We start from the raw sequence: 2933 nt of genomic DNA on the forward strand, positions 1-2933 counted from the left end.
GCCTGCTATTTCGTATCCTTACTATTTTACATATTTAAATTTCTTAACTTTATCATTCTTTTTTTAATAACTGTTTAAATATTTATTTTTGAGAGAGAAAGAGAGAGAGACAGAGAGACGGGGACAAGGGAGGGGCAGAGAGAGAGGGAGACACAGAATCCAAAGAAGGCTCCAGGCTCTGAGCTGTCAGCACAGAGCCAGACGCAGGGGTCAAACTCACGAACCATGAGATCATGACCTGAGCTGAAGTCGGATGCTTAACCAACTGAGCCACCCAGGCGCCCCTATCTTTATCATTCTTAAGAAATGTTCTATAAATAGCTTTAGGGTATGAGATTCCTCTATCATGAAGTTTGGTCTTATAGCTCCTGAGAGGCTTGCATGTACATCGAGAAGAAGTTCCCCAGGAAGGAGTACATGTGGATTTAGGACATTTATTTCCAGTCAAGGGAGATAAACAAGCCGGGTTAAATAGGGAGCTACAAAACTCATCCCTGTGTTCTGGAGTTCGAAGGGCTTACAGTTTGTTCACACTAAGGAGATTTTGCTTTGGGAGCCGGTGTTGCATAGGGATAAAATATCCACCACTTTCTACAACACTTTTTCTCATCATTGCATTCACCAATGGTATCATCTGTGGAGGTACACCCTCCGTCTCTGCACACCCCTTTCAGAAGAACACACTGTTTCTTCCCCGGGATCATGCCAGGCCTTGCTGCACAGAAAGAGATTGGATATCATTAAATCAGCATCAGATTAAACCACCATCAAATTACCGTGTTGCACATAAAGCAATACATTTACAGAGGACGGCCTGAGGATAGAAGAGATGATGTTACCTATAGGAAAAGCCCAGGCCCTTTGGCAAAAGCATAGTGTCCTTTAGGGGGAGGAGGGGGCTTCGAGTGCAGGGCTATACATATCCTGGTGTGGGTAGGCTGATTTCTAGAAGCTTGAGAGAGTTGTCCTCGTAGGGGGCAGTGCATTTTGAGATGGATCCATTTGTTGGTGTCACCATGACTAGGGAGGCATCCTTGGTATTTAGTGGGTCAAGTACAAGGTAATTGGATTTCCCACCTCATGAATTGTCCTGCCCCAAATGCCAATAATATCTTCACTAAAAGTACGATTTCAGAGGAAGTATGCATCTCTCAATCTCCACATCTGTGCTGACCACCCCATCCAGACTTACAACATCCCTGTCCTCTGGAATGTGTTCTCACCTCCAGCGCCTTTTATAGAGAGTTTACCAGTCCTACAGCATCCACCTTCCCTAATTCCCCCACTGCAGAGCTATGGAAGAAACACATTTTCTACATTGCTCAGTGCCCCTTATCTGTAGATACATGAAGAGAATTTCTCTCGAAAGCTGAAATGTATTTTTCCTTAAATATATGTTTTCCTAATTCAGTTGGCCACTGAGAAGTATGTGACTAAGTACGTGCTTCAAGAGAGTAACTTCCTTTAGTCTTAGATCCTTCCTGTAGCCTTTCAGGCACAGCTAGGGTTCCTTCTTTCCCCTGTGCACCTGGTGGGTGTTACATAAAAGACACACCATTCATGTTCATTAATAGTCACTAGTCCCTGAACCATCCTGTCAACCCACATGTTGTCTTTACCAACCTGTAACATATTAACCTTAACTGGCTCCTTTGCTGCCTCACTTCTACCTCTTAACTAAGAGTTTGACCTCCTTTTTGGTTTCTCCATTCTGAAGAAAGATAATAGCCAAATAAACCAACACAACTGAATTTTCAGAACCTGTGTGAGACAGGTGTACCTTTGCCACAGGATCCTGTCTGGTGCCAGCTCGTGACACATCCTGTCCTCAGGCTGGGGAGTTGGGCAAAATCTTGTAGCGCTGTGCCTGCGTTGCCAGTTCTGGAGGATGAAGTGTCTGTCTTTCAGGGAGAGAACCTAAGTTCCCACCAGGTAGCTGTGCGAGGCACTGGCTCGGCTGCCTCATCTACGCTGAGCAAAGGCTTGTGCTCAGCTGTGCATCGGTCCTATAGATGGCTACTAGTCTCTCCCGCGATAAATTTATTCGTGTGCTTAATGTCACCTGTGGGGACATTTTCAGGTTTTCTAAAGAAGCGAAAGTCTAGAGTTCTTGGAATGGGGAAGGCCACAGTGAGAAGCAGTAGGGTAGTCTTGGCACCCATTACGCTGGAAAGTTCAACTTCCCGACATAGTGTGTGGTGTAGGGTAGTACCGGTCTCTCTTTTTGGCAGATGCCTCTTGCTTGAATTGAAAGGATTTTTTTTTTTATATGAAGTTTATTGACAAATTGGTTTCCATACAACACCCAGTGCTCATCCCAAAAGGTGCCCTCCTCAATACCCATCACCCACCCGCCCCTCCCTCCCACCCCCCATCAACCCTCAGTTTGTTCTCAGTTTTTAACAGTCTCTTATGCTTTGGCTCTCTCCCACTCTAACGTCCTTTTTTTTTTTTTTTTCCTTCCCCTCCCCCATGGGTTCCTGTTAAGTTTCTCAGGATCCACATAAGAGTGAAACCATATGGTATCTGTCTTTCTCTGTATGGCTTATTTCACTTAGCATCACACTCTCCAGTTCCATCCACGTTGCTACAAAAGGCCATATTTCATTTTTTCTCATTGCCACGTAGTATTCCATTGTGTATATAAACCACAATTTCTTTATCCATTCATCAGTTGATGGACATTTAGGCTCTTTCCATAATTTGGCTATTGTTGAGAGTGCTGCTATGAACATTGGGGTACAAGTGCCCCTATGCATCAGTACTCCTGTATCCCTTGGGTAGATTCCTAGCAGTGCTATTGCTGGGTCATAGGGTAGGTCTATTTTTAATTTTCTGAGGAACCTCCACACTGCTTTCCAGAGCGGCTGCACCAATTTGCATTCCCACCAACAGTGCAAGAGGGTTCCCGTTTCTCCACATCCTCTCCAGCA

The 2933-nt window shown here is 44.8% G+C and overlaps 1 protein-coding gene across 1 annotated transcript; it reads right to left on the minus strand.

The window, feature by feature from the left end:
* Positions 1–533: 533 nt before the first annotated feature.
* On the minus strand, positions 534–2162 carry LOC124521251 (beta-defensin 130B-like). The gene is made up of 2 exons (XM_047092342.1): positions 2063–2162; positions 534–715 (listed from the first exon to the last, which is right to left on the minus strand). The coding sequence occupies exons 1-2, from the start codon at positions 2160–2162 to the stop codon at positions 534–536; spliced, it is 282 nt and encodes a 93-aa protein (XP_046948298.1).
* Positions 2163–2933: the final 771 nt, after the last annotated feature.

The sequence above is a fragment of the Lynx rufus genome, unplaced genomic scaffold (assembly GCF_022079265.1).
Source record: "Lynx rufus isolate CCGP_SWC_20201006 ecotype Redwood Valley unplaced genomic scaffold, mLynRuf1.p SCAF_3, whole genome shotgun sequence".
Taxonomy (NCBI): domain Eukaryota; kingdom Metazoa; phylum Chordata; class Mammalia; order Carnivora; family Felidae; genus Lynx; species Lynx rufus.